Raw genomic sequence first — 27576 nt, forward strand, 5'->3', positions numbered from 1 at the left:
CAGGGGACCATGTGGGCTAGGGATCAAGCACCACAGGGCTCTGGCATGCAACGTATGTGTTCCAGCTATTTGAGCTCTTTTTTTTTTTTTTTTGGATTTTCAGGTCACACCCAGCGATGCACAGGGGTCATTTCTGGCTCTGCACTCAGGAATTACTCCTGGCGGTGCTGGGGGATCATATGGAATGCTGGGAATCGAACCCGGGTCAATCGCTTGCAAGGCAAACGCCCTACCCGCTGTGCTATCACTCCAGCCCCTATTTGAGCTCTCTTCCCAGTTGGTTTTTTTTTCCAATGTCACGACCATTTTATGCTTTCAAAACTCCCAAAGGGCTTTTGTTTATGAAGGAAGTAATGATTGGCAGTAACCATATTAACTTAAAACTCAGAAAAGCTTAAAACATAAAATAAATGGTGCCGGCAGAAAGCTTAACAAACAGGAGAATATTCTTGGCATGGAGGTGCCACAGGTTCAGTCTCTATATGGTACCTGGAGAAAGTCTCAACAAAAAGAAAAGAAACTGACACAAGGCCGAGGAATGATGCAGCCGCTGATTGTAAGCTCCTGCCTCAGGAATGGCCACTTAGCTAGGAGTAGCCCCTGGGCTTGCTGAGTGTCACCACAAATGAACAAACAAACATCTATGTAAGCATTCGTTATTTTAATATTTATTATCGAATCACTATGAATTACAAAATTACAATGTTATTCATGGTTGAGTTTCAGGCATACAGTATTCCAACACCAATTCCATCACCACCATCCACTTAGTGTGATGTCATGATCCCTTGTATGTAGGGGTAGTATATTTTAAAGAATTAAAATAAGTAAATAATAATGGTAAAAGTGAACACTTTTTGTACTATTATGAAAATAGTTAGACCACACAGATTCCCAGTAGCAGCCTGAGAATTGGTTAGCTAGTTTGAGGGCTGTAGAGGCTAGGAGAGAGGTCTCGGAGCATCAAAGAATTGCAATGAAGTACAAATAAAAGCAGAAAACCAGTAGGGGTTCTGTTGTGCTTTGGACTGTCTGTGGGTATAGACCAGAGTGGTAGCAGTGAAGACAAGATCTAGGGTGCTATTGTTATAGACCAAAAAGTTTTTTTACTCTCAGTGTAAACAGAAATTGACATGGCCAGCCCAGAGACCTAATATTAAGGCACTTGTCTTGTATGCAGCTAATCCCAGTTCTATTCCCAGCATGACAGATGCTGGTCAGGCTCAGAGGCACAAGCTAGTCCTCTGAGCAGTCCTGAGACTGACCCTTTAAAGCACAGTCTGGGGGCTAAAGCAGTAGCACAGCAGGTAGGGCATTTGCCTTGCACACGGCCGACCCGTGTTTGATTCCCAGCATCCCATATGCTCCCCTGAGCACTGCCAGGGGTGATTCCTGAGTGCAGAGCCAGGAGTAATCTCTGTGCATCATCGGGTGTGACCCAAAAGAGAAAAAAAAAAAAACAAAACAAAGCATAGTCAGGAGTAGCCCCAGAGTACTGTTAGGAGTGGCCCAAAACACGGGGGAAAAAAAGAAACTGGCATGAAGCCAAGGTGCTTATTACAAACTTCTGCCAGCAGCCAAAGGAGAGAGAATAAGACAAGGAATCTTAGCTGCTCCCTGAACATGAGCCCAGGAGAGGTTTGAGAGAGAGGAGGAAGCAAAAAGTTGGCAGTTAAGTGTGAAGGAGCAAGCGTGAAGACACAGTAGGCAGCCTTGCGCATCTTCTCAGCATGTTCAAAGGGATGGCTGAATTTCTGATTGGATGGATGGGAGTTTCCTGGACAGAATTCAGGGATGATGGTGAGTGGACTTGTAGATGCAGGATAGATGGATGGTCTTATGCAGCTCTGATTTTAAAGATGCAGGATAAATGATACCTGCTCGAAGTAGTGACGGAGGAGGAAAGGAGTTGGGAGAGGAAGCAGGATACCTGAATGCATGAGTAGATATGTGCCTATGAGTTACAGGTACAGAGATGTTGGATGAGAGGGCGGGTGCATAGAGTAGATGTGGAAGATTATGTGAGCTGTGGAAGATGCATGGAAGCTATCCATGAAAGATGGATAGCTGCATGGGTACAGATGCTGGCCCAGGGATGTGGCCCAACAGTGGGACAACTTGCCTGTGTGAGACGCTAGGTGCCATCAGGGGATGGGGGGGTGGGAGGAGTTGGATGCTGAGAAGAATGTGTTGGATTTGCCTTTGGTCTCACCTGCACTTCTAGTTCTAGAACCAGTCAGATGCTAGTTGTGCTCCAGGGAGAGTTGGTTTAGTTTACATCAATCAGGGCCATAGCTTTCTGCTTCAGTCAGTATGCAGGACTCCCGAGAGTACATTCTGGATTCAGACTCTCCCAGGGAGAGGAAAGGAATGATGACTCGCAGTATGACTCTTGGGTGCTCCTCAAGAAACCCCAGGCAGGAGGAAGAGGGGACTGAGATTCTCCTGGCCTCAACTCCTCTGGGTCAGTATCTCAGGTCCAGATCTGGTCTGTCCACGCTTGCTTCAGCTCCCCTGTGTCTCAGCATAGAAGGCAGAGGCCATCAAACAATGCAGGGCTATGGAACTCTTCCCATAGTTTCCCTGGAATTTATTTCCTCCTGGCTTAAGAAGCCCATTGCCCCCAGTGGTTAATTGTCTGATCAGGACATCTCCATTTGGATATGACTAATAACTGCTTGACAATCTTTTCATCCTAGTTGTGGTTAAGTTTAGCAGAGAATCTCTCCAGATTAAGTGATTATTAGTGCTGTAATGGGGCCTTCGGTGATACAGAATTTCCTATGTTCCTTCTCAATCAAAAGGAACTTAACTCCCTATTACAGTGTACAGTGCTCATGGGGACCCAGAGGACCGGGTCCTGCAAGCCTTGGCAGTGCCACACATTGCTGGACTTCATTTCCCTCAACGTCTTGGCCTGAGGAAGCCAGTCTCCTTTCACTTTCTGACTTTGGGTTCTTTTCCCTTAGATTCTGCAAGGCCTTGTGGATGTCCGCATCCCTCACAACGGTTTCTACCGAAGGTGTAAGTAGCCCTGTTCTAAGTGCAGAGCAGGCTTTCTGGGTGGCTGGTTTTTAATTCCTAAATTTCTGGGGCTGTTTAGGGGAAAGGAAGGAGGAATGTGGAGAGGGATTGTGGTGACCTGACTCAATGCCTCTCCCAGACCCTCCACCCATGCCCTTCGGCATAGCCCAGCACTTACTTAGTTTTCCTTCTCTGAAAGTGTTTTTGGAAATCGTCAGTGAGAAATCAAGATATTCCCTCCACCAGAACATGGACAAGATCAAAGTCCCGACGCAGATCATCTGGGGGAAGCAAGACCAGGTGAGTGCATGTTATAGGACAGCCTGTACTGGGGACTCTGCTCCAAGGCACAGCCTGTGGCTGTTAGCCTGAGCCTCCAGCTGGCCTGTGCCTGGTGTCAGTGAGAGGAGTGGGACACACTGGATGGGTGCTAATGTTTAGGATGGAGCTTCCTTCTAGGAGGGAGAGCAATGGGAGAGCTTTAGCCTTTCAGAAGAAAAGGGAACATACGCCAGAGATACACGTCAAGTTGCAGAGCATGAGCCTGTGTTTAATCCCTGACCATCACAAGGAAGAACAACATGGATGAACAACAAAATACTAACCGAAGTTACAAAGAGGCTGGGGAGAGAGTTGAAAGGCCCAGGACGCATGCTTTACATGGAGGAGCCCCAAATTAAATCCCAGCTCCACGTTGGGAGTCGACCCATACCAGCACTCTGAGGTGTGCTCCCAAATCTCCCCCAAACTGCGTTTAAAATCATTTATGGAGGATTAGAAAGATAGTACGGCAGGTGGGGCACGTCTTATACACAGCTGACATGGGTTCAATCCCTTGAACCCTGCATGGTCCTCTGAGCAAAGCCAGGAATGATCCCTGTGCACAGAGTCAGGAATAGCCCTGAGTACCTCCTGGCGTGGCTCCCCAAATAAAACAAAATAAAATTATTTGTAGGCTAGTGTAAATATTTTGCATTTGGGAGGCTCAGCTTTACTCCCTGGCTTTCTATGGTTCCCTGAGCACTGATAGGGCAATACAGCCAGAGTAACCCCTAAGCAATGCAACCCCAAACCAAAAAGTATAAGTAAATTAAAATTTGAGAGCCGAGCTGGAGCGATAGCACAGCGGGTAGGGCGTTTGCCTTGCATGGGGCTGACCCGGGTTCGAATCCCAGCATCCCATATGGTCCCCTGAGCACCACCAGTAGTAATTCCTGAGAGAAGAGCCAGGAGTAAGCCCTGTGCATCGCCGGGTGTGACCCAAAAAGCAAAAAAAAAAAAAAAAAAAAAAAGTGGGAGCCAAAGAGATAGTACAGTGGTTAAAGAATTTGCCTTAACAAAAAAGTACAATCGAAACAACATCTGCACATGTATGTTCATCGCAGCACTGTTTACAATAGCCAGAATCTGGAAAAAACCCGAATGCCCCAGAACGGATGACTGGTTGAGGAAACTTTGGTACATCTATACAATGGAATACTATGCAGCTGTTAGAAAAAAGGAGGTCAAGAATTTTGTAGTTAAGTGGATGGGCATGAAAAGTTTCATGCTGAGTGAAATGAGTCAGAAAGAGAGAGACAGACATAGAAAGATTGCACTCATCTATGGTATATAGAATAACAGAGTGGGAGACTAACACCCAAGAACTGTAGAAATAAGTACCAGGAGGTTGACTCCATGGCTTCGAGGCTGGCCTCACGTTCCGGGGAAAGGTCAACTCAGAGAAGCGATCACCAACTACATTGTAGTCGAAGGCCATGTGGGGGAAGGGAGTTGCGGGCTGAATGAGGGCTAGAGACTGAGCACAGCGGCCACTCAACACCTTTATTGCAAACCACAACAGCTAATTAGAGAGAGAAAACAGAAGGGAATGCCTTGCCACAGTGGCAGGGTGGGGTGGGGGGGAGATGGGATTGGGGAGGGTGGGAGGGACACTGGGTTTATGGGTGGTGGAGAATGGGCACTGGTGAAGGGATGGGTTCCCAAACTTTGTATGAGGGAAGTATAAGCACAAAAGTGTATAAATCTGTAACTGTACCCTCACAGTGATTCTCTAATTAAAAATAAATAAATAAATAAATAAATAAATAAATAAAAAGAAAAAAAATAATTTGCCTTAAACACACAGACACCACCTTAATCCCCAGAGCTTCAGATGGTCCCCTGAGCACTGCCAGGAGTGGCCCTTGAGCACAAAGCCTAGAGTCTTCCCTAAGTGCCATGAGCTGTAATCGGAACTCCACTCCCCCACAAAAATGTATGCAAAACTTTTAAATCAAAACCATAGAGTCATATGGTACAAAAGAACCTCAAGGAGAGTTGGGCATGTTGCTTAGCAGTAGAGCATAAGGCCCTGGGTGTGCTCCCTGGCAGCAAAAGAAAACAAAACAAAAAATCTTGAAATAGTATAACAAAGGTTTAGAGTAAAAACTTGGTTTTGTTTATATTCCAGATCCCAGCTCTCAGTTCCTGTCTAGGGTACATTTCTTACATTTTCTGAGGTAGGAGGGGTTAGCAAATATTTTCTCTGAAGAGCCAAATAGGCTTCTTGGCTCTGGATTCACAATTGCTGCTTTCTGCTATTGTGAAAAAGCAGGCTGAATTGATGTCCTGAGCAGGGCCCTGGCAGAAGTTCAGTGAACGCTTATTTACAGAGTCAGAGCAGTGGCTATTGTTCGCCTCTTCCTATTCTGAGCACACATAGATTTGCCTGATAAAAATGAATGTCACTCTGCCAGCTCCACAACTAATCTTCAAAAGAACATGATGTTGGGGCTGGAGCGATAGCACAGCGGGTAGAGAGTTTGCCCTGCATGTGGCTGACCCAGGTTCGATTCCCAGTATCTCATATGGTTCCCCAAGTATCGCCAGGAATGATTCCTGAGTGCACGAGCCAGGAGTAACCCCTGTGCATCACCAGGTGTGACACAAAAAGCAGAAGGTTAAAAAAAAAATGATGCCTCTCCACCCCCATCCCCACCCACCCCCACTATTCCCAGGTAGACTGAGAATGGGGGTGAGCAGATTCTCCTTTCTGCCTGAAGACACAGCAGCCTACAGACACACTGGCCACCTCTGACATAGAAGCAGCCCAGCTCCACTACTGAACCTGTCATACTGCCAAACCACCAAATTGTTCCAGATCTATAATTTCTGGTCCACACAAGAGGCCTCTTGACACCTCCAAATATCATAGTATTGACAGCCCAATAGGATCGCAGCAGATCTGATGGGAAAGTTGCCAGAAGTCCACCGTGCTTGGTGAGCCTGAACAGTAACAGAAGGCTCAACTAGCACCAGCCAGCTCGGTAGATCCTCAGCCTTGAGCAACATCATTGTGAGATCTGTCATTTATCACAGATTGACTCCCACTGATCTAAGGTTTAATAATTCCATTTTCCTTGTGTTTTAGCAAACAATATGAAGTAAATTTGTTTGTGTCTGCAGGCCTGGGGTCGTGGGTGGGAAACTGGGAACACTGGTGGAGGGATGGGCGCATTGGTGCGGGATTGGTGTTGAAACATTTCATACCTCAACTGTATTATGAACAACTTGGTAAATCACAGTGTTATTTAAGCAAAAATCATAAATTTTATCTGTAAGATTTTGGGGGGAGGGGGACTGTTTATCAAATCATTTTTCAGGTCATTGCAATTTATATTTGGATTGCTTAAAAATTATGCCATTTTACTTGTGCCTTGGATTAGAAGATTTGAAGAAAATAGTCCATATGTAAGTGTTAATAGGAAGTTAAAATTTCACCGTGGTCCTTTCCAGTTAAAATTATGATATAGATTGCTATTGTTGAGAAGATTTTCTATAAAATTGGTTATATCTGGGGTTGGAGCCATAGTACAGTAGGTCAGGCATTTGCCTTGCACAACGCAGCTGACCTGGTTTCAATGCCCAGCATCCCATATGGTCCCCCAAGCACCGCCAAGAACAGTTCCTGAGCACAGAGCCAGGAGTAACCCCTGAGCATCGCTGGGCGTGACCCAAAAAGCAAAAAAAAAAAATGGTAATATCTGATATGTTTGCCTAACAAGTTTTTTTAAAAAAATACATTTATTTTTGGGCCAGAGGTATAGTACAGTGGATAGGGCATTTGCCTTGCATGCAGCTGACCCCAGTTCAAATCCTAACATTGCATCTGGTATTCCTGAGCACAGAGCCAGAAAAGACCCTGAGCACTGCAGAGTGTGGCCCAAACTCCCCTCTTAATATTGTTTATTTTGGGATAATTTCACATATACAGAACAGTTATCAGAAATGCACATAGTATTCCTACATATACTTTACATTTTCACTAATTGATTAAGACATAAATTACATACTATAAAATTCACCAAATTATGTATCCCACTAAGGTCCACTGATAGAACCCCTGTCCCTCCCTAAATCTTCCTCCTGTCCATTTCAGTTTTCCTTCACTCTGTTCTTAGCCCCATACCACCATTGATCTCTTATCTATTTCTATAGTTTGTAGCTTTTTGCATCTGCTCATTTTCATTCAAGCATGTTTGGAGGTTCATCCATGTTGGTGCATGTATACTTTAGTTTGTTCTTATTTTCAAAAGGATTTTAGGGGCTGGAGCGATAGCACAGCAGGTAGGGTATTTGCCTTGCACGTGGCTGACCCAGATTCGATTCCCAGCATCCCATCTGGTCCCTGAGCACCGCCAGGGGTAGTTCCTGAGTGCAGAGCCAAGAGTAAGCCGTGTGCATTGCCGGGTGTGATCCAAACAAGAAAAAAAAAAAAGGATTTTAGTTTGTTTCCTTTTTTGTTGCTTACTGTCATTCTATAATATGTATACACCACATTTTATTTATTACCAGAGTTTTAACATGTGCCACGTTGTTAAAACTTGCTTTGTTCTTGTCCATGTATCCATAACTATCTGTTTGGGGATCATTTGGAATAGGTTTCTTTATTATTCCCCCTTCGCTTCTGGCTGTACTTGCTGAGAACAACAATTTCCTTCGGGGGCTGTAGAGAAAGTACAGCGGGTAGGGTGCCTGCCTTGCATCCTGGGCAGCCCTGTATTCATTTCTGGTCACCCCACATGGTCCCTTGAGTCCCAGCAGGAGTGATCCCTGAGCACAGAGTGAGTAGTAAGCCCTGAACATTGATGTATGTAGCCATAAAAGAAGCTGCAAAACCAACAATAAAGAGTGTCCTCCCACACAACCATAGAACACAGTCACTGTCAGAAAATTTTCCACTAAAACAAAAATGAAGTAAAAATAAAAATTTAAAAGAGGTGGAAAGACAGTGCAGCAGCTAGGGTGCTTGCCTTGTAAGCGACCAACCCAGTTCAATCCTTGGTACCCCGTATGATCCCCTGAACCTTGCCAACAATAACTTTTGAGAGCAGAGCCAGAAATAAGTCCTGAGCACAACCTGGTATGACCCAAAAAACAAAAATGAAATAAAACTGAAATTAAATTTACTACCGATGCTTCATTTAATCTGCAGTTCATATTCTGAATGCATCAGTCATGTCAGCCATGTCCTACCTAGAGCTTTCTTCAGCTGCTTCCTGACCCCTGAACCTGGATCTAATATAAGATCTCAGGTCACAAGTCATGTCTGGAAAGTCTTTTATAATGGGAAATGATCCTTCCTTCTGTCTTTATCTTGCCGGATACTGAAGCATACAGGCCAAATATTTTGTCTGTGTTTCTAAATATTAGTATGTCTGATGCTTCCTCATGATTAAATTCCTCCTGCACACATCTCATGAATGATAAGATATTGTTGCAGTCATTGCTGATGGTAATCTTAAGTGTATAAATTCTGCATTGCAATTAGTATTTCTCCACTTGCAACTAATAAACAATCAATGGGCACACAGTTTGATACATTTTAGTTAGCCTGCTACTGGTCAGACTTTCTCATAGATGAACCTGGATGATTTCTGCCCCATATAAAATTTTCCATTACTTTTTAAGAGATGCACAATATTATTGGCACTGCCACGGTTTAATGGATGCCCTACCGGTGGCCATTTAGATCATTCCCCATCTTTGTATTAAACAATACCTGAGTAATTATTCATGTAGCTTGTGGAGTGATGGAGAATATCTGAAAGGAAAAATTCTTATATATGGGAACAGAGTGAAAGGAATGTTTGTTTCAACATTGTCAGGGGGCTGGAGAGACAGCACAGGGGTGAAGGCTTTTGCCTTGCACCTGGCCGACCCAGGTTCAATCTGAAGAACTACCTCTGGTCCCCGGAACACTGCTCTCTCTCGTCCTGCATGCTCTCAGCTTCCAGTTCCCTCCCCCAACCCCTCATCAGAGCTCTTGGGTCTTGGCTGCTTAACTCTCTGGCTCCCCAAACCAGAGCTCCTGGGTCCCCAGCAGGGAATATGCATTTTGACCTTCTTACTGCAGCAGCAGGACAATTCCTGGCTTGAGCTGCACCATAAAGACCAAGTCACATCCCTCAAGGATCACAGGCCCTAAAACCACAGTAAACTCTGTGCGAACATTCACCCCCGCCCTATCTTAGGGGAAGTTTTGTCCCTCTGAGTGTTCCCCAGCATTGGACCTGCTCCTCTCCTCTAACCCCAGGATTGCTCTTGTCCCACAGGTGCTTGACGTGTCTGGAGCTGACATGTTGGCCAAGTCGATTGCCAACTGCCAGGTGGAACTTCTGGAAAACTGTGGGCACTCGGTGGTGATGGAGAGACCTAGGAAGACAGCCAAGCTCATCGTTGACTTTCTGGCTTCTGTGCACAACCCAGATAATAACAAGAAGCTGGACTGATGCCCTGCCAGCAGCCTGCATCCCACACCCACGTCTGCTCCCATCTCCAGAATCAGATGCGGCCCCCCACTTCTCAGGGATCCCCCCAGATGCAGTCACAGCCCCTGCGTCCCTGAGGAAGCCAGACCCCCTGTGCCCCAAGTCTCAAAAGAGCCACTGAGTTTCAAGGGCTGCAAGGACATCTCCAAGATGTTTTTCACAAAATGGAAACCCCAGTGGAACTCAGAAAATCCAGCCATGAGATCTACCAAGACTTTTTTGAAGCTCATGTCACAAAACAGCCACCTTGGACCATCACCGCTGTGGCCCTTTTCTTTCAGGCATTCGTCCCAGTCAGAGACTTGGGGGATTATTTCTCTCGCTTTAGATATTCTTCCCTGCATGGTCCGTGGCTGCTCTAGGAGCATTAGTCCTCACTGCTGAGCTTCCTCTTGTTTCTGTCTGATACGTTTCACACAGACCCGCCAGTGAATGCATCCACCTCCGCAGTGCCTGGGAGGAGGAGGCACGGCCGACCCAGTGCAGTGGAGAGCCTGGCTGAATGGTGTGACCAACCCCCGGAGGGAACCCAGAACAGTCTCAGTACAAAGAACATCTGGGTTTCCAGGGAATGATTCCTTATTTTTTAAAAATAGGACTAATAAAGCAATAATGTTCTAACAATCTTGGGTTCCACATGGAAGCATCTCGTGGGCCCCTTTTCTATTTTGCTGAGCTCCCGCAACCCCTCGGATGTAAAATACTAGTCTGTTAATGAATTCTGTGAATTCTGTGATCAGTAACGTGATTGAAAATAAGTCTAACAGCTGTAAAAGTGACCACCCATGACATGAAATAAATTTAATAAGTCTAGATTAGTAACATGCAGATGACTTCTATTTTTTTCTTTCTGTGAGTTTGGAGACCACACCTGATAATGCTCAGGGGTTACTCTTGCCTCTACCCAGGGGTGGCTCCTGGTGGTGCTTGAGGGACCCTACGGCACTGGGCATCAAACCCGTTTCCCCAGCATCACAGCCTGTGCTCCAGTTCATTGAACCATCTCTCAGACCCTGGTTTCTCTTTCTAAGCTCTAAGTAAGTTCAGTGTTGGCAGATTTTCTGTTAGCATTTTTAAAAGTGTTTTTAAGACTTGTCATAAGACCCTGGAAGACTTTGCTTGGGTGAGTTAGTAATCTCATTTTTAGAAATTACACATTGGTTCATAGCCAAAAGCATATGGCAGAAGCCATTCCCTGTTCCTTCTGAAGTTCCTCGGCTGCCTTGGGAACCCTAACTCCTGCAGGCACTCACACCTGCCAGCCTCTTCACAGAGTTCTGCAACCAATTAGTTCTGGGAAAAAAATGAGATGAACTTTTTAATTTACACTGGCATTTAGGACTTGCTCTAAATATTTTAATTTATCTAGGAAGAGTTGAACATCGGTCTTAAAAACAAGAGGATGTGAGGGGCTAGAGAGATAGTCCAGCAGTTACTATCAGCCTTGTACACAACTCACCTGGGTTCAATCCCCAGTACCTCAGATGGTCCCCCACCAAGCACCATCAAGAGTGATCCCTGAGCACAAAGCCAGGATAAGCCCTGAGACATCCCAGTGAGGACCCTTATAACAAAAATTGGATGTAAAATGTGATCCCAAGGTTGTGGAAGTGGCTAAATGCTACTTAGAGGAAACTATATAGGCTTTAATAAGTATATTAGAAAAGCAGTCATTTATGCCCCCTTCTTTCCTTTTTGGGGGTTGGGATCTCCCCAGAAGTTCTGGAATCCAGCAGAGCCACCCCAATGATGCTTGATCAGGCAGTACCAGGATTCAAACCTGGGGCCCCCAGTTGGCAGGGATGCCAACCAGCCACTTCCCAGAATCCAGCCATGTTAATAAGGTTAACAGAAAATACATAGTAGTAAATCAAACCTAGATAAATAGAGGGGGTAACAGATGAAGGGGGGGACTGAGGACTGGAGAGATAGTACAGTGGGTAGAGCATTTATCTTGTATGTGGCCAACCCAGGTTTGATCCCCAAGCACCCCAAATGGTCCCCCAAGTAATGCCGGGGGTTGATTCCTGAATGCAAAGTCAGGAGTAACCCCTGAGCACTGCTGGATGTGGCCCCCAAAAAACAAAAAACAGTGAACTAGATCTGTTGTAGAGTTGCAATCAAAAGACTACTGGAGACCAAAAAAAAAAAAATTAGAATTTGGAGGAGTTATTGTTGACACCAGCTGGTGGGCTGTCATGATAGGCAAGAGCAGCAGCCTGACAGCAGAAGCGCTGGACTTTCATTAGGAAAAGCCACCTCAGGAGAATAGTACAGCAGGTAGGATGTTTGTCTTGCACGCAGCAAACCTGGTTTTGATCCCTGTCATCCGATATGGTTCCCCAAGCACCTCCAGGAGTGATTCCTTTGCAGAACCAGGAGTAAACCCTGAGCATCATTGGGTGTGACCCCAAAATTCCCCCCACCACAAAAGAAGGGGAAAAACCATATCCTGTGCCCCAAGCACTTTTGAAAGCACCTGCAAAATTTGTTTAGCCCACCGGGCCTACATCCTGATGCCCAGTAAATTCACGCAAGCTCAGCAAAACAAGTATTGTTACAGAAGTGAGGAAAAGCGATTACAGCAGGAGTACATTAAGCAAGCAATCAATCATTTTTAACCACAGTCCTTCAGGATCCTAACCCATTGTTCCTGTTTGTGATCCATGATTGGCTTTTAGGCCCTTGCGGGAAGTCCAGTGTACCTATGGAATGACACAGTTAAATCAGACTTAAAAAAAAAAAACAAAAAAAACTTCTGAGGCTGGATAGATAGCACAGCGGGTAGAGTATTTGCCTTGCATGTGGCTGACCCAGGTTCGATTCCCCGCATCCCATACGGTCCTCTGAGCACCACCAGTTGTATTCCTGAATGCAAAGCCAGGAGTAACCCTTGTGCATCACCAGTTATGACCCAAAAAGCGGGGGAAAAAAACCCTAAAAATACTAAACTCTTGTTTCTCCTTTTCCCTTTCCCCTTTACAGGACAGGCCCAGATAGTAGACAAGCTGGGGCTCTGTCTCCCACAAAGTGCTGACCTGGGGGCCTGCATGGTGGCTCAGTGGACTAATCACTGCTTTACATCTGGAATCCGAGGTTTAATTCCCAGCACCGCCTGGTCCCTCAAGCATCACCAGGAGCAACCACAGAACACTGAGCAGGAGCAGCTCCCTGAGCACCACCAGCAGATCCCCCACCCCACCCCACACACCCCCAAAAGAATTCTGAACTTAATGAGCTTCTAGGAAAGGGGTCCATCTGGGTGGGTTGGGAGAATGGGAGAATCCTCTGGGTCACTGAAGAAGTCCCTGCACCAGGTACCTAGGACAGGCACCCTACTGGGTACAGGACTTGTGCCCTTGGGTTGAACAACAGCTAAGGATCACTCCTGTAGATCAGGAGTGCCACGCCTTTTGGTGGATCATTCTGGAAGGACATAAATGGTTCCCCAGCCCCCAGGACAACAAAGGGCTGCAGGACCAGCTCCCCCTCCCATGTTACTCCTTGGCAAGTACTGACAGAAAGGTTGGCACATAGTGTGTCAAAGTCATTCCTGACAAACAGAAAATTGGGTGCTTGGGCTGCCCCTTGGCCCTGCAATTCTGTCTCCACTCTGCAAGGAAGACTGGGAAGCCCTGAGGCCTTCACACCGCCCCTGCCCCCTCCTTGCACCCTGCTTACTGTCTCTGTGGCTGTACAGAGCCTGGTGGTCAGGGCCAACTGGCTGCCCCATGCCACAGCCCGTGCCAGTCACAGTTTAGTGACTGTGGGAAAGAGAGCAGGGCCACTCATTCATCACCACCGCGGGAGAGACTGCCAGGAGCCACTGAACTAACAAGGAAGCGCCAGGGTCACAGGTGGGCTCTGAAGGCTACTGATAGCAGACCCCACCCTCCCTGGCAGGCGAGGGCAGTGTTCAGTGGGTCCGGCACTCAGCCAAGCATCCAGCTAGCCCCCTTGAGTTCTCACCACTAACGCGGCTTCACCTTCCTCTCTGGCCTGGACTCAGGACATGATCATCTGATGAGCATCCAAAACAGTCTCGGGGGGAGAGGGGTGCTGCTTGCCCCCTGGGGCTGGGGCAGCCAAGAGAAGTGGCCTGCTCCCAGCGGACACTCCAAACGCTCCCTAGACTCAGCCTGGGCTTGGCACAGGCACCCATTGCAGGAGAAGGTCGATGCTCAGAACTTCTTACCTTCCCACCACTTTTAAACCCGTTCTGGGCTTCATGAAACAAATGCTGAATTTTCGTTTACCTTTCAAGGACCCCCATCAATCTCAGAACAATCACAGGTGGGTTAGTTCGTGTCTTTCTGAAAGGATGGATGGAATGGCCAGGGAGTGCGACTCCTGGTGGCCACAAATAGGAATTACAACCGAAGTCAGCACCACAATGAAAGCATGGGCCTGTGACACTGGCTGCACGTGTGACACCAGCCAGGAAGGTATGTGACCCACGGTCATTACAACAATTAATATTAGGTGTTGGGGTATGAAGAAACAGCTCTTAAGGGCTTAAGTGAATGCCTATGCACAGAAATTTCTGTCCCTGGCACTGTGAGTCCTACCTACCTGCATGATCAGGTATAATCCTGATGGCCCCCTGCACCTCTGGGGAATTCCCCCCCCAAAAAAAGAGCAAAAAATCAGCAAGAGACTCTGCGTCACTCCCTTCCGGGAGCTTGGTTTTATAGTCTCTGGATGTTGGCCCTGGGTGTGACCACCTAGGTACTGGAAGATGGGGAATCTAGGCTGAAGAGGCCTAGTCCCGATCCTAGCAGGCTTGGAGGTCTCAGCCCGGGTCCCACATGCCTGGCTGTCTTCCCCAGGGCCCCTCAGAGGGAGTGGGCTTCAGTTTTCTTCCCCACTCCGAGCAGAGCTTCCACAGCCAAAGATCTCTGGAGCTCAGCCACAGCCATGCTCAACGCCCCTCTCCCCATGTTCAGACAAGCCTCACGCATGAAGGAACTGGCAGAGGAACCCAGGTGTGTGGGACCCGGGGCATCTTATGACCTAGTTCTCCCTCTGGGAGAGCCTGGTAAGCTATCGAGAGTTTCCTGCCCACATGGGAGAGCTTCACAAACTCCCCATGGCATATTCATATGCCAAAACCAGTGACAATGATGGGTCTCATTCACCTGACCCTGAAAGAGCCTCCAATGTGGCATCATTGGAAAGGACGAGTAAAGAGAGGCTTCTAAAATCTCAGGGCTAGGACGAATGGAAATGTTACTGAGACCGCTTGAGAAATTCAATGATCAACAGGATGATGATGAAGTCAAGCAGCATAAGAAGCAAGAGTACATACACAGAGAGTGAGTGTATACTGCAGGGAATACTATTGTTTCTATACAGTTCTATGTTATGTAGGCACTGAAATGGGATATTAAAAAGGGGCAAAATAGTCAGGGTCATGGTATTTCAAAGAAGGGAGATGGGGACTTTTGTTTGTTAGTTTTTGGGCCGCACCCTGCTGTGCTCAGGGATCACTCCTGGTGGGCAGACTGGGATCGGGGCCAGAGTAGACATACCATATGGGATCAAGCCCCCCCTTCCCCCCCCTGTTGGACTGGTGCCAGGCAAGGGCCCTACTCATCTCAACCCCAAAGGGAGGGCTTTTAAGATGGTAATTTCTAAGCCAAGGTGTCACCCAGATTCTAACCATAACTGGTTGTGCTTTGAGATCACCATGGTAACTTTATAAGGACTTGCTGGACTTGCCCAGAAGGGTGTGATCTTACTTTGTGTGAGGGGCTGAGGGGTAATTTGCTGTTTAAAGAAATGCATATGTGATGGGGCTGGAGCGATAGCACAGCGGGTAGGGAGTTTGCCTTACAGGCGGTCGACCCGGGTTCGATTCCCAGCATCCCATATGGTCCCTTGAGCACCGCCAGGAGTGATTCCTGAGTGCATGAGCCAGGAGTAACCCCTGTGCATCGCCAGGTGTGACCCAAAAAGCAAATAAATAAATAAAAAAATAAAATAAAGAAATGCATGTGTGAAATCTGTTTTATATTTGCAAAGTAGGTCCAGTTGGGTCCTCACGTGAACCCAGGGAGGACACTTAGTGTGCGTGCTGGCAGCCACCAGGGCGTGCTCTCTTTGGAGAACTTTTGACATCTCGCTCGGCAGAGGAGACAAACATCCCGATGTTGTGAAAGCAGGGATAAATGCATGCGTCTAATGCGAGTTCCCGGACGCCAATCAGTCCGCCCGAAACCCATCCCAGCGGCAGGCCATTTCCACGCACGCCTTTAAGTCGGCACCAGAGGGCACCAGCGAGGTCCAGTCTCCCGCGATCCTCTAGGATTCTGGCCCGGGTGCTTAGAAGGACGGCGCACAGTTACGTCACATCCGCACCTGCGTCACGCTCCCGGCGGTTGGGCCAAACGAAACTAAGCCCGGAGTTTTTCGGCCCGAGGCACTGGCCCCTGCCTGGAAGCGCCGATCCTTCAAAGGTTCTTGAAAGTGACATGAGTTGGGGGGGCGTGAGGTCAAGCTGTCTAGGAACAGGTAAGTAGAAGCGTAGAGGGGCGCGGCCTCTTCCCGGGACTGGGCCCGGTCGGCCTCGCCGGTGACGCGTGACGCACGCGCCGTGTGCGCAAGCGCAGTGGGGAGCGGGCGGCCGGTTCGCAGCCCCGGCGGCGGGTCCAGTGCTGCGCGTCTCCTGGGGCACCGAGCCGGCCGCGCACGGGGCTCGGGAGGCCGGCCAATCGGGGGCTGAGGTCAGTGGAAAGCACTTTGCAATGACCTAAGCAGCCCCCGGCAGGAGGTCGCGCTTTCTTACCCCTCGTCTTTTTTTAAACTACAGATGGGGTCGGTGATTGCATCTCGGCATCGAGTGCGCGCGGTGTGTGTTCGCTCGGCTGTCGCTTCCGCGGGGAAGCTCACGAGAAGAGGCAGACCCCTGTCTTGTGGGGTGTCCACGTGGGGGGCCCGAGAAGGGAGTGCACGTGCAGGATAGGAAGCTGCCAGAGTTGCTAGAGGGGGGTCGGGCCGCGGCCGGGGATTGTTCGTACTTGCCCATTGTCAGATGGGGGTGCCGCCAGTTGGACCCGATCGAGGGGGGAGACGGGAGCAAAACCCTGCGGGAGGTGCGGGAGCCAGCGGGGCCCTTCCCTGGGGGGAAGAGAAGCTGCCGGCCTGGGAGGCTTCACGGGTGAGGTGGGGGAGATGGAGCAGCGGGAGGAGGAGGACGTTCCTTAGCCGCTAGTTGCTTTGGCCTTACTCTGGGCGAGATGGGACACGGAGTTTTGAGCAGAGGGATGGAGTGAGTAGGATTTCATTGGCTTGCTTTGCTTCTGTCCTTCCCAAGCCTCCACCATCTCATCTCAAAAACGGAATAGCGAAGTTTTTCCTTTTCTTTTTTCTTTTTTAAACTAAACAGTCATTTTTGCAGACTTAGACCTGAGGTTGGGGGTGGGGACATACCAGGTGGTGCCCAGAGAACTGAATAGTGCCTGGTGGAACGCTTGCCTTTAATTTAAACAAGGTCACCTAAGCTCTTTCCCAACCCGGACATGGCCTTGAGGCATGTGGGGTGGACCCTCGCTTAAGTAAGAATGTAGGATCAAAAGTACTGCCTTCAGGCCTGCATGATATGTTTGTTGGGACTGGGGGAGGGGAAGATAGAAAAGGGTTATTGGAAAGTAGAAGAGGAAAAAAACTCCCCAAGAAGCACTTACTGTAGCACTAAATTCTAGGCCTACATATCTTTAAACGTCCTAGAGTCTGTAAGGACAACCATAGTTTGACTAAAATACAAGGGTTTACTGAACTAGAAAGTCTGTTGAAAAATCAAATAGGTCAGATTTTCATTTGGAAAGAGAGAGGTGGGGTTGGAATTCTGTACAGCCAGTAAGGCACTTACCTTACGTGAGTCTAACCTGGGCCCATGAGGCCCCCCACGCACTCGCACTCTGAGTGCAGAGCCAGGAATAATCCCTGAGCATCGTCAACGGGTGTGATTCAAAAACTAAATAAATAAGTGAAAGGTGGGGAGTCCAAGTGATTGAGGGGGAGTTAAGGTGTTTGCCTTGTGTGACTGGGTTTGTTTCATGGCATCACATATAGTCCCTGAGCACTGCTGGATGTGGCCCCAAAACTAACCAAAAAAGTGAAACATTAGGGACCACAGAGATTATACAGTGTTTAAGGCCCTAGCCTTACATGTGGCTGACCTGGGTTCAATCCCAGGCACCACATTGTCTCCAGGGCAGGGAGGGTGGGGCTGGGGAGGACAGGACAGTAGGACAGACACAGGGCAGGGCCCTGAACACAGACCAAGGAGTAGCCCCTAACACTGCTGGGTTTTCCCAAAAACCTCACCCTTCCCCCCAGAAAAGGTGGAAAATAAGGAGGCCAGAGAGGTAATTTAATGGGACTAGAGCACATGGGGCCTAGCGTAGGCCCTGAGCACCTCTTGGTGTAGCCCCCAAACAAAAGGTGAAAATAGTTTGAATTTTGGTAATCTGTTTCTGGCTCTTTTTACACTTACTAAGGTGTGATCGGCATTGGAAAAGATGCCAGGCCCAGCCACCACATATGAAAGAATAGTTTACAGAAATCCCTCTGAGCACCACTACATGAAAGTTTGCCTGTAAGTTCAGTTTCTGAAGTTATATTTTATTTTGTTACGAGGTGGAGGTGGGGGGTTCTTGGCTCTGTCCTCAGGAGTCCTCCTGTACTATCTCTCCTACCCCGAAGTTCTATTTTAAGTTACTTCTAAAAGTTAGCCTGAATAGGCTCTATTTTTTTCTTTTTGTTTTTAAAGAGAATTTCAAGACCGTGGTGTTGGACTGAACGCTGCACAGTTCAAACAGCTGCTTATTTCAGCCCTGAAGGACCTGTTTGGAGAGGTATGGAGTCATTTGGTGGAATGAACACCCTAAGGCCTTAAAATTCTTAAAAACAGGGTCAAAGAAAGTGCAGAGATTAGGCACTTGCCTTGCATATGGCTGTGTTTGTGAACTTGGCTGAATCATAATCACCACATAAGGTCCCCCTTGTACCGCCAGGCATTTAAAAAAAAAAAACAAAACAAAACTCAAAAGTCACATGAAATTTCAGAAGCAGATTTTCATAGATGATGGATTGGGGTAGGTTTGTTTTTGCATTTTCCTTCTATTTGACAAGGAACTAGATAGGCAAATGTTTGTTTTAATATTTGTGCTACTCAGTGTGGTCCAGACTGGCAACTTACAAATAGGTTTCTGCCCATTGGGAAGATAGTCTGTCCTGTGTCTGAATATAAATTACCACACCTCTTTTTTTACTGAAGAAATCTTGTTTGAAGGCAATAATTAAAAAAAAAAAAATCTGTGAGCTGGGGTCAGAGCGATAGTACCATGGATAGGGTGCTTGCCTTGTGCACAGACACCCAGTTCCATCTCTGGCATCCCATGTGGTCCCCCCATCCCCAGCCAGAGGTGATCCCCAAGTGCAGAGTCAGAAGTAAGTCTGAGAGAGGCTAGCACACATCCAAAAAAACAAAAGCAACCGCTGTTGGAGAGGATGTGGGGAGAAAGGGACCCTTCTACACTGCTGGTGGGAATGTCGGCTAGTTCAGCCCTTTTGGAAAACAATATGGATGATTCTCAAAAAACTAGAGGTTGAGCTCCCATTTGACCCAGCAATACCACTGCTGGGAATATATCCCAGAAAAGCTAAAAAGTATAGTCGAAATGACATCTGCACTTATATGTTCATCGCAGCACTGTTTACAATAGCCAGAATCTGGAAAAAAACCGAGTGCCTAGAACAGATGACTGGTTGAAGAAACTCTGGTACATCTATACAATGGAATACTATGCAGCTGTTAGAAAGAATGAGGTCATGACGTTTGCATGTAAGTGGATCAGCATGAAAGTATCATGCTAAGTGAAATGAGTCAGAAAGAGACAGACATAGAAAGATTGCACTCATCTGTGGAATATAGAATAATAGACTATAAGACTAACACCCAAGAATAGTAGAAATAAGTACCAGGAGGTTGTCACCATGGCTTGGAGGCTGGTCTCTCATTCTGGGCAACTCAGAGAAGGGAACAGCAAGTAAAATGTGGTTGGGGGTCATGTGGGGGAAAGATGATGCGGGCCGAATATAGACTAGAGACTGAACACAATGGCCACTCAGCACCTTTGTTGCAAACCACAACACCTAATCAGAGAGAGACAACAAAAGGGAATACCCTGCCATAGTGGCAGTGTGGGGTGGGGGGAGACGGGACTGGGGAGGGGGGAGGGATGTTGGGTTTACTGGTGGTGGAGAATGGGCACTGGTGAAGGGATGGGTTATCAAACTTTGTAAGGAAGAAACATGAGCACAAAAATGTATAAATCTGTAACTATAAAAAAAAAAAGTAAGTCTGAGAACTATCACTGTATCACTGTCATCCCGTTGCTCATCGATTTGCTCAAGCGGGCACCAGTAATGTCTCCATTGTGAGACTTGTTGTTACTGTTTTTGGCATATTGAATACACCACGGGTAGCTTGCCAGACTCTGCCATGTGGGCGAGATACTCTCGGTAGCTTGCCGGGCTCTCCGAGAAAGGTGGAGGAATCAAACCCGGGTCAGGCTGCGTGCAAGGCGAACGCCCTACCCACTGAGTACTATAAAAACAAACAAAATTTGTGAGCTGAACTAAACAGTTTGTTTAGTAGTAATGTTGACCACTGCTCTGATGCAGCTCCTTATCACAGCAGCACTGGGCATAATCATGTCTCAGCATTCACTTGAAAACATGTAGATTTGAGAGCAAACAAAGGATTTTACAGGAAATAACTTGATTCCAAAATTGTTCTGCCAAACGAAAATCTTCTAAAGATTTCATCAAGATTAAAACTTACAGGATGCAAAAGATGAAAAACCAAAGGTCAGGGATAACCTATAACTTGCAGCCCTGGAGCCCTGGGCTTTACCCGCAATAGCGCCACTGTCTTAAAACAAAACATGGGCTGGAGAGGTAATACAGTGGATAAGGCTCTTGCCTTGCACACAGCCAGCCCAGATGCAATCTCCAGCACCATGTATAGTCTTCTGAGCCCTGCCAGGAATGACTGATCCCTTAGCACAGAACCAGGAGTGACCCCTGTGTATCACTTGGTATGCCCCCAAAGTAAACAAAACAACAAAAGTCAGACATCTAACAATTAACTAAAGTAAAATACAGTATAAATGCTGGCAAGGATTATGAAGCCAGGTCATTCATTAGTGTTGGTGGGAATGTGAAATAATCTGTCCCTTTGACACCATCTCTGAGTTCCTCCCCAAAATCTTGGTTCAATCCCCAGCACTGCATTTGATCCCCCAGCATTGTTGGGTGTAATTCCTGAGCACAGATGTGTGTGTCCCAAGAAGCAATAATAATAAACATTAATTTGTCATAAAACCAAGCTATATAGCATGCCGGACCTTTTAATGTAAATAACGAAAAATTTATATTCACACAAAAACATGGTCTGCTTATATATAAACATCTTTATAGCAGCACTGTTAGTAATAGTCCCAACGTAGAAATAAGCCAGTTGTCCTTTAAATAATGAATAAACTGGTACATGAATATCATGAGTAAGTTCAGTAATTAAAAAGAACAAACTGTTGATAAAAGACTTTGATTAGTTCTTCCAGGGATGCCGTAAGTGGAAAAGCCAATTCCCAAAGGTGATATACTGCTACCGGGCAGGCCCCTTTATATACTGTTCTGGGAAAAAACAGGCATATAGGGCTGGGGAGTTGATATGGAGCTTAAGGAGCTCAGATGGGTCTGTGGCCACATACGGATCTGAAGCCTGGCACTGCATATGGTATCCGGGGCGCTGCCAGGTGTCACCCCTACCATAGGACAGGAGTGCCCCCCCAAAAAAATAAATTATAGAATCTAGAGAAAGATGGTTCCTTTGGTTGGGGATCGCAGGGTAGGAGTGGCTGCAGCTACCCTACAGGAGTGAAAGGGGAGAGCTTTCTGATAGTTCTTTATCTTGTGATGTCAGGGTAATATGAGGTTGCCTCTGGTAAACTGCATCAAAGTATGCTTATGGTAAAATTTGGGAAAACTCTGGTTTGAGTTTTCTTTTGCTGGTATTGAAGAGCATGCAAGATGTTGATATTGGAGAAGATAGGGTAAAAGGTACACAGAACCTCTCATATCTCTAGGATCTTGCATAAGATTCAAGTTTTGGGGGCTGGAGTGATAGCAGAGCGGGTAGACCAACCCGGGTTTGATTCCCAGCATCCCATATGGTCCCCCGAGCACTGCCAGGAGTGATTCCTGAATGCAAAGCCAGAAGTCACTAACTCCTGAGCATCGCCAGGTGTGACCCAAAAAAAGCAAAAAAAAAAAAAAGATTCAAATTTTACAGAATCAAAGGTTTAAGGAAGAAATACTGTGTTGTGTATCTTCTGGGTTCTTGGGGTTATAGCTAGTAAACAGACAGACATGGCCTCTGCCTCCTGGATCAGTGATCCTTTTTTCAGCAGGAAACCATGTTAAACAATTCAAGGCAAGAATGATGAGTATTATGAATAAGAGAGGTGGCGGTCCAGTATATGCAAAGCATAGTACATGATTGAGCCTAGTCCTCCATTCAGGAAAGGAACAATGTCTTTTATTTCTTTGCAGCTGGGGTTAGCGCGGGGGGTGGGGGGGGGCATCTAACTAGGACCTTAGACATACAAGTGCTAAACAACTGAGCTAAATCCTTGGACCCAGGAAAGGAACAATTTAATATTTGCTGGATGAAATTATATTAGCATGTGGAGAAATATAGGAAGAGCATTTCAGACATTCTAAATAATCAGTTGCTGTACTTTAATACCACTAAATAAAGTAATGCTTGAAAAAAATCAGTGTTCTCTGGGCTAGAGCAATAGTACAGTGAATAGGGCACTTGACCTTGCAACATGGCAGACCCAGGTTCAATCCCCAGCACCACGTATGACCCCCTGAGCCCTGCCAGGAGTGATCTCTGAGCACAGAGCCAGGATTAAGCCCCTGAGCACTACCAAGTATGGCCTTTATTTATTTATTTTTAAATATTCTTCCATTTGTTTATTTATTTGGCCTCATGTTTTCAACTTCTTTTCTTTTATTTATTTAACTTTGGGTCACACCCAGTGACGCTCAGGAATTGCTCCTGGTTTTGCACTCAGGAACTAGCCCTGGTGGTGCTCAGGTGACCATATGGGATGCTGGGAATCGAACCCGGTTTGGCCACGTGCAAGGCAAACGCCCTACCCGCTGTGCTATCTCTCCAGCCCCAGTGTGACCTTTTTTTTAAAAAAAAGTCCTCTCTCTTGGCCTCGTTAAGGTAGTGGAAATTATACAACACCTGTTCTCTGGTGCTTGCATATTTCATTGTGGGCGAACGTACTTTTGTTGTGGTACTTTGGCACATGGCCACTCTGAGGCCAGAAACTGTTTGTGGGGTCAGTAGACAGCACAGCTGCTGGGATTGCACTCACTGCATGTGATGACAATAAGGGATTGAGCTTTTGATTGCACATTTGCATTTTAATCTGCTGGACTTTTCCTCTATTGGGGTTTGTGGAGGAGGAAAATAGTTGACAGAATTCTTAGTGTTTAAAAGTAATGACAGGGGCTGGAGTGATAGCACAGCGGGTAGGGCGTTTGCCTTGCACGCGGCCAACCCGGGTTCAATTCCCAGCATCCCATATGGTCCCCTGAGCACCGCCAGGGGTAATTCCTGAGTGCATGAGCCAGGAATGACCCCTGTGCATTGCCGGGTGTGACCCAAAAAGCAAAAAAAAAAAGTAAAAGTAATGACAGAAAAAAAGATTTTTTTTTAATTAAATTTAAAAAAAGTAATGACAGGGCCGAACAGCTCAGTGGACTGAGTACATGCTTGGCAAATGGGGGACACAGGTTTGATCTCTAGTACTACGTGATCCAACAAACAATGGCAGAAGTAGCCCTGGATCTCTCTGGGCTTGATCCAAAGAATAAACATAGAGGTTTGTGTGTGTGCGTGTAAATATATATATATATATATGTATGTATGTACATATGTATATATATATGTATATATATATAATATAAAAATAGTTTCTGTTTGCTAATGTATCATTCTATACATAGGTGGGTGCTGCCTTACCTTTGGATGTCTTAACCTATGAGGAGAAGACCTTATCAGCCATATTGAGAGTATGTAGCAGGTATGAGAAACAGTAGAACATTTCTAGTATACACAAAGATAAATAGAGAAATAGAGGAAACATTCATTTCTGAAAATGTGAACAATTTGTCATTTTGAATGCCGAACAGCTGTTGTGAATTTAAACTGAAGAGAATATAAATAAACAATGGATCAGCTTGTTCTTTTCTTTGTTGTTTTGTTTTGTTGGGAGCCACATCTGACACTGCTCAGGGGCTACTCGTGCTGTGTGCCCAGGCTTGCTGAGGTCCTGCACTGCCCAAACAGATGACCGGGGCCTGGGAGAAGGCTCGGGGCGGGGGCTCGTGCACGTTTTGCCTGTCAGAGGCCCAGGTTTAAGCTCCTGGACTTCCTGGTGTTCCCTTCTACTCAAACCAAAAAATGGAGTCACACCCCATGTTGTAAGAAGCAGCACTCAGGTACAGTACAGGGGGTAGGGTGTTTGCATCACACACTGCCAACCGTGTTCTCTCCCAGGCACCCCAGATGGTCCCCTGAGCACTGCCAGGAGAAAGTGCTGAACACTGCCAGGTGTGCACACCCCCTCCCACACACACACCATCCCCCAAAAGAAGCTAGACTTCAAAGTAATGGCTTTTAACCTTTTTCTTTTTGGTTAGGGCCACACTCAGAGGATTCAGGGACACCTCCCTGTGAGGGTTTTCCTGCCAGTGCTCTGAGTAACTGGTGCTGGGAGCAAAGCCACCCTCCCTCATGCAAAGCATGCTCACTAGCCCTTTGCGTTTATCTCCTGGCCTTGTGGGGGGGTGACGGAAGGAACACATGTAATTTTTGGGGGGGTTGTTTTGGGTCATGTTAGGCAGTGCTCAAGGACTGTTCCTGACTTGGTGCTCAGGGGATCATGTGATGCAGTACCAGGGATTGAACCAGAGTTGACTGTGTGCCTTACTTGCATCTCTCCAGCCCCCTGACATGGTTTTTATCCTTTTTATACCAGAAATTGTTAAACCGCTGCTCACAACTGTAGCTTCTCCCACTTGTGAGTCATAGTTGCAAGCTCATAAATGTGTATCATAGAAACATTGCTAGCAGAAGCTCAGTTTTTCTTCTGCTTAATGACATACTGTGCACTTTCATTTAAATTGATTTTTTTTTTTTTGACAAAAAATTAGAACCTCGCAAACAAAAGTACTAGGGAGATGTTTCAGGGACAAATCTTTATACTTCCTTCTTCTCTCCTCAGTGGCCTCGTCAAACTCTGGAGCTCTTTGACCTTGTTAGGATCTTACAAAGGCAAGAAATGTGCTTTCAGAGTCATTCAGGTAAAAAACATTCCTTCACATATTGCAAATGTGACTAGGTAGGGAATCCAACTACCTTTTGATATGTGCCCTATTTTGTGCATACTTAGTATGGTTAACATCAATTTTGAATAAATGGGAAATGTTTGGGGATGAAACTTTTCATTTACTGCTTAATACCCATGCCATATTTATTAGAATGCGCTTTCTAGCTTATCTTGAACACTTAATTATATCTAAGGCTTTCTTCCAGTAGGCCTTCGAAAGTAATAATGCATGAGCTTAATTAATTTGTCCTGTCAAACTGGGAGTGCCTTCTTCGTTGCCCTCTGTTTCAGGGCACTTTTCTCCTGGTGTTTGATGTTACCTCTTCTCTCTCTCCCAGGTTTCTCCATTTCTTCTTGCATTGACTGGTAATAGTAGGGAACTGGTACTGGATTGAATAGTCTTCAGTTTCAGAAGCATTCCTCTGCTTTTTGGTGCCAGTATAATGTCCAAAGACTGAAGTTGGCTAAGCTCCTGTTGGTGGAATTTGAGGGTGCCGAAGATGTTCCCGCTAGTTTCCAGCTCTCGCCTTTGGTGGCGTGGGCTTCCTCGGAGCATCTGCTGGCACCATCCCGGGCTAAGCTCCCCGTGCTCTCAGCTCATGCACGTGAGGGTCGGAGACCGGGCCGAGCTCAGCAGGGCCTTCACACAACGCGACGTGATCTCCTTCTCAGAATTAACAGGGGATGTCAATCCTCTGCACCTAAATGAAGATTTTGCAAAAAACACCATGTTTGGAAGGACAATTGTGCATGGAGTTTTGATTAATGGACTTATTTCAGCTCTCCTGGGCACTAAAATGCCCGGACCAGGCTGTGTATTTCTTTCCCAGGAAATTACCTTTCCGGCCCCTTTATATACTGGAGAAGTTGTTTTAGCATCTGCCGAAGTCAAAAAATTGAAGCGATTTATTGCTGTCATTGCAGTGTCCTGTTCAGTACTAGAAAGTAGTAAGACTGTCATGGAAGGCTGGGTTAAAGTTAAGGTCCCTGAAGCTCCTAAGTCCTGAACCGTGTTTCAGCATGTAAGCTCGGGGACAGGAGAGATGGCTCGGTGGGCTGAGCTACTGCTTTGTATGTGCCAAACCCAGGTTCAGTCCCTAACACCACCTGGTCCCATAAGCTCAGCCCAGGGTGACCCATAAGCACAAAGCTGGCAGCAGCCTATTAGCACCTCCCGGTGTGGCCCCAAAACAACAAAAATAAAGATGGGGGCCAGAGTGATATGACAGTAGGTAGATGTTACTTCTTGCCTTGTACACAGCCAACCCAGGCTCTGTCCACAGCACCCCGTTGAGCCCCCCAGCACCGCCAAGAGTGATCCTTGATTGTAGAGCCAGGAATAAGCCCTGAGACCACTGGGGTTGGCCGAAAACCCACCAAAAAATTCTTCAAAAAAATAAAGATGCAAGTTCAGGTGTCGTTGTTTGTTGTTATTAAAGAGCCTCTGGGAAACAGGTTGCTGTTTATGGTACAGAATGGCCTGGAGCCTGTGTTTTGGGGTGGCAGGTGGGTATGCAGATATCCTGCTTTCCAGTTTGGCCTGTTTCACATGGACTAAGTATATTCTTTGTCTTAACCTGGTTTTTAAAATTGAAAAGATGAGGGTTGGAGAGACAGCACAGCAGGAAGGTGCTTGCCTTACATATGGCCAACCCAGGTTTGATCCCCAGCCTCCCATATGGTCCCCCCAAGGGCTGGAGTGATAGCACAGTGGGTAGGGTGTTTGCCTTACATGTGGTCTACCCGGGTTCTATTCCCAGCATCTCATATGGTCACCTGAGCACCGCCATGGGTAATTCCTGAGTGCAGAGCCAGGAGTGACCCTTGTGTATCGCCAGGTGTGAATCCCCCCCACAAAAAAAAAGAAGTTTCCATATGGTCCCCCCAAGCACCACCATCTCTGAGCACTGCCAGGTATGGCTGCCAAACCAAAAATAAAATGGAAAAGATGGGCCAGAGCAATAGTACAGCGGGCAGGGCATTTGCCTTGCACACAGCCAACTTGAGTTTGATCCCCAGCACCACATATGGTCTCCGGAGCCCACCAGTGATTGAACCTGGATTGACTGCATCTGGCTTACCTGCGTCTTTGAGGATGCCAGCTAAAGGATGGGGTGAAAAATTGGATTGCTTAGAGGGATGCTGTGCCTGCTTTACACATAATCCTTAGCACAGCCTGTCCCCTGAGCACATCCAGGCGAGCACTAATAGGGGTGACCCAAAAGCAAAACAGCTAAGTAAATTGGGTAGATCTTGAA

The 27576-nt window shown here is 46.8% G+C and overlaps 3 protein-coding genes across 5 annotated transcripts in view; all 3 read left to right on the top strand.

The window, feature by feature from the left end:
* Nucleotides 1-10664, top strand: part of ABHD6 (abhydrolase domain containing 6, acylglycerol lipase) — a 62074-nt gene extending 51410 nt beyond the window's left edge. The window contains exons 8-10 of the mRNA XM_004616476.2: nucleotides 2970-3024; nucleotides 3224-3324; nucleotides 9621-10664. Coding sequence (XP_004616533.1) covers nucleotides 2970-3024; nucleotides 3224-3324; nucleotides 9621-9797 — 333 coding nt within the window. The 3' untranslated portion in view covers nucleotides 9798-10664. The remainder of the gene's footprint in view (nucleotides 1-2969; nucleotides 3025-3223; nucleotides 3325-9620) is intronic.
* A 5522-nt stretch (nucleotides 10665-16186) lies between these two features.
* On the top strand, nucleotides 16187-25793 carry RPP14 (ribonuclease P/MRP subunit p14). Of its 3 annotated transcripts, XM_055136950.1 has the most exons (7): nucleotides 16451-16561; nucleotides 16648-16686; nucleotides 18338-18435; nucleotides 18610-18694; nucleotides 23934-24010; nucleotides 25214-25292; nucleotides 25657-25793. In XM_055136950.1, exons 3-7 carry the CDS (start codon nucleotides 18359-18361, stop codon nucleotides 25711-25713), a joined length of 375 nt encoding a protein of 124 aa, XP_054992925.1. In that variant the 5' UTR covers nucleotides 16451-16561; nucleotides 16648-16686; nucleotides 18338-18358; the 3' UTR covers nucleotides 25714-25793. The 3 variants fall into 3 exon arrangements, with proteins under 3 accessions (XP_004616532.1, XP_054992924.1, XP_054992925.1); XM_004616475.2 differs by lacking the exons at nucleotides 16451-16561; nucleotides 16648-16686 and adding an exon at nucleotides 16187-16349; XM_055136949.1 differs by lacking the exon at nucleotides 16648-16686 and having other exon boundaries at nucleotides 16434-16561.
* Nucleotides 25794-25818: 25 nt separating this feature from the next.
* On the top strand, nucleotides 25819-26731 carry HTD2 (hydroxyacyl-thioester dehydratase type 2). The gene has a single exon (XM_004616474.2). It carries the CDS (start codon nucleotides 25819-25821, stop codon nucleotides 26323-26325), a length of 507 nt encoding a protein of 168 aa, XP_004616531.2. The 3' UTR covers nucleotides 26326-26731.
* The last annotated feature ends 845 nt before the right edge of the window (nucleotides 26732-27576 follow it).

The sequence above is a fragment of the Sorex araneus genome, chromosome 4, assembly GCF_027595985.1.
Source record: "Sorex araneus isolate mSorAra2 chromosome 4, mSorAra2.pri, whole genome shotgun sequence".
Taxonomy (NCBI): domain Eukaryota; kingdom Metazoa; phylum Chordata; class Mammalia; order Eulipotyphla; family Soricidae; genus Sorex; species Sorex araneus.